General features: G+C 37.0%; 1 protein-coding gene across 1 annotated transcript in view; it reads right to left on the bottom strand. All coding sequences in view use genetic code 11, as the record gives it.

The window, feature by feature from the left end:
• Positions 1-1600: 1600 nt before the first annotated feature.
• The window catches only part of EGR_10816 (hypothetical protein), a gene marked incomplete at both ends in the record, with an annotated part of 3526 nt that continues 2389 nt past the window's right edge, over positions 1601-2737 (bottom strand). The window contains 3 exons of the mRNA XM_024500065.1: positions 1601-1788; positions 1826-1957; positions 2222-2310. Coding sequence (XP_024345524.1) covers positions 1601-1788; positions 1826-1957; positions 2222-2310 — 409 coding nt within the window. The remainder of the gene's footprint in view (positions 1789-1825; positions 1958-2221; positions 2311-2737) is intronic.

The raw sequence follows: 2737 nt of genomic DNA, 5'->3' as shown, positions 1-2737 counted from the left end.
TGATGTAAATAGTGCTCTTGCGGAGTGATTCACAAACTGCTGTGTGAGTAGCACTGGCTGTAATGACTAAAAGAAGCGGGGTAGTGGTGTAGTTACTATTTATCCACAACCAATTTATTTTGTCACTTGTACTTTAACTATTGTAAAGCAGGTCGGAACCTGCGCATTGTGATTCCTTCAAGTATAATACTGCTTCTCTCTGAAGCCGACGAAGAAGGTCATCGTTTTCATTATACTGTTGACGATACCAAATTATCATTCGAAGCAAAAGATATTAGAGACAAAAATTGCCTGACTTTAAAGTTAACGTATTTAAAGCCTTGTGAAATTTTGCTCCACAAAAGCATAGGATAACTTTGAAACGACATGCTTTGATTAGAACATAGATATTATTTGACGATCCCTTAAAATGACTGATGGCATAAATTCAAGGAGTACGTACTTTGACTGCTTTATCGACGCATGTGGTCATAATAGTAGTGCTTATACTGAAGTCGAAGAATCACTATTATAAGTCAGAAAATACAGGGAAATCTTTAACAAAAATATGTATGGGCAAATTTCTGTGGCTCATTTCCATTTTCTTGCTACTTGCAGCTGTTACTTATCTAAATTAGCAGTATTTTTGCAGAGTGCCTTGATTGCAATGAAAAAGAAGAAACACTTTCATAGCTGGAATGGTTCTAAAGTGCGGCGTTAAGCCTTTGGAGTTTAGGCCAGCATTTCACAGGGGCTCAATCTGGACCATATTTTCTTTTGGAAGAAGCAAGAATTGATAGAGTGGTGAAGGAGACATCCAGATAGATAGCTGTCTCACTAAGGCAACGGCTAAGACCGTGTGTAGATGAGCGGTCTAAATGTATGCCATAATGCAAAAATTTTATGATGTAGGACAGATAATCAGGATCATTTTTCTTCTTTTCACTTAAGTAGGTGTATTAGGTGGTACTGAAATAATGCAAACAACAAGCTCACTACTATACTTTGGCTGCCTCTTAGAAGAGTACGTAAAACTGAGTGATTTGAGAATGCATGAGGATGAAGACTACGAAAGTGGGTGATCGTTTATGATGAGTGGAAACCTGAGTTAATTTAATGTCATTTTCTGACTCGTGGGTCGCATTACGGGTCCTGGAACGGCTAAGTTTTTCGTATTGCAAATACGTTTTTCAGACACAGCACTGAGACGGCAAAGTAGGTGGCAAAATCACCGAAATTTCAAAATGCTTTCTTATACTGTGTAGACTTTTGAAATCGAAGACATTTCTGATAACTCAACTTAAAAGTCCAACTTTACAGTGACTTTGCATCTAGATAAAATTGTCTATGTCTATGCTTTTTCATTTATTCAATGAAAATGATCACCTTATACAAATAGAATCTCTAAAGATGACCTACAGTCTACAAATTTCCTAATAACCCTGCGCACAAATAATAAACCAGTCTTATGCGACCATTAGGAAAAACCTAGCAGTGTACTTTTCTTAAGCTGACAGAATTGCGGTTCCTGATTGAAAAAAAATGTAAATGAGCAGCAAAGTAGTTTACCTTTTTCACAATAATTAAGAACTGTGGCATGCATAATCAGTCATTTCAACTTTCAAATATCGTAAGAGTAAGAAGATAACCTGAAATCAAAATATGTAGAAATATAAGCAAGCTGCTGTTTTGTTTGCAATATTAAAATAGAATATAGCAGAAGTCGACAATTTATTGGTAAGTAAAATATGACAGATTCTTCTAAAACCTTTTGTTTATATCTTTTAGGTGACAAGTTAATAGATGCACCTATATAAGTGAATAAACACTAAAACTACCCACTTACACATCACAACGGGCCAAAACACAGGAAGCTTTGGAGCTAAAGCAGATAAAAGCGACGAATTGCAGACTTTAAGGCAATTGAAAAAGCATAGAATAATAACAAACAACTCACCGCTCCCAGGAGGAACTGTAGCTATCAAAAACACTTAGGTGTTTTACTGTTATGCAGTAATTTATCATATAAACACTCAATAAAATGGCCCAGTAAAGTCGTCTCTAGTAGAAATAAATAGCCACAGAAAGCCTCTTAAGTTGCACTTTACTTGATAAAGCGATCATCAACACAAGTCATCATCTATTCCTCATAGGGTACTACCCTGCAAACTCCACTTTTATGAAACACTGTCTCCAAATCAAACCAATTTATCCTAGCCAGCCTACTGCTTTTCCACCTTACTGCATGTCATCTTGTGGCTCAAACTACCCGGACTCATTTCCATGCCATTTTCTTCTATTGAAAAAAATATCGAAAAAGAAAATAATAGACTGGAGAAACACAAATAGAGGGATGCAAAGGATGGGAATGAGAAAGAGTCAAGGCTGCCATTGTTCCTTAACCCTCAATCCCCAATGCTTTTCTTCCTGAGCATAGGCCAAATCTTTCCATGAAAAGGTTACATATGAGACAACGAATTTGGTGTTTACAGGAGGTAAAGATTTGCATGAGGATGTGTCCGCAGATAGATTTTATCAATTACGCTAAGCCTCCCTACAAATTCTTGACCAGCGTACTCCAGGCTAGACTAGTCTATTTGTGCGCATATCCGTAGAGCATCGACTTCTTACTGTTCAGTTCAGAGGGTCTTCTTAAACTCAATATATCTTTAGAATCGCACCAACACAAGCCATTTCTGGATGTTATGTTCACCTACCATGTCATTTCCAGTCTCTCTGCTACTTCTACGATACACCT

Source organism: Echinococcus granulosus (assembly GCF_000524195.1).
Source record: "Echinococcus granulosus chromosome Unknown EG_S00275, whole genome shotgun sequence".
Classification (NCBI taxonomy): Eukaryota; Metazoa; Platyhelminthes; class Cestoda; order Cyclophyllidea; family Taeniidae; genus Echinococcus; species Echinococcus granulosus.
The sequence above is the reverse complement of the archived record's forward strand: the minus strand, read 5'-3'. Positions and strand labels throughout refer to the sequence as shown.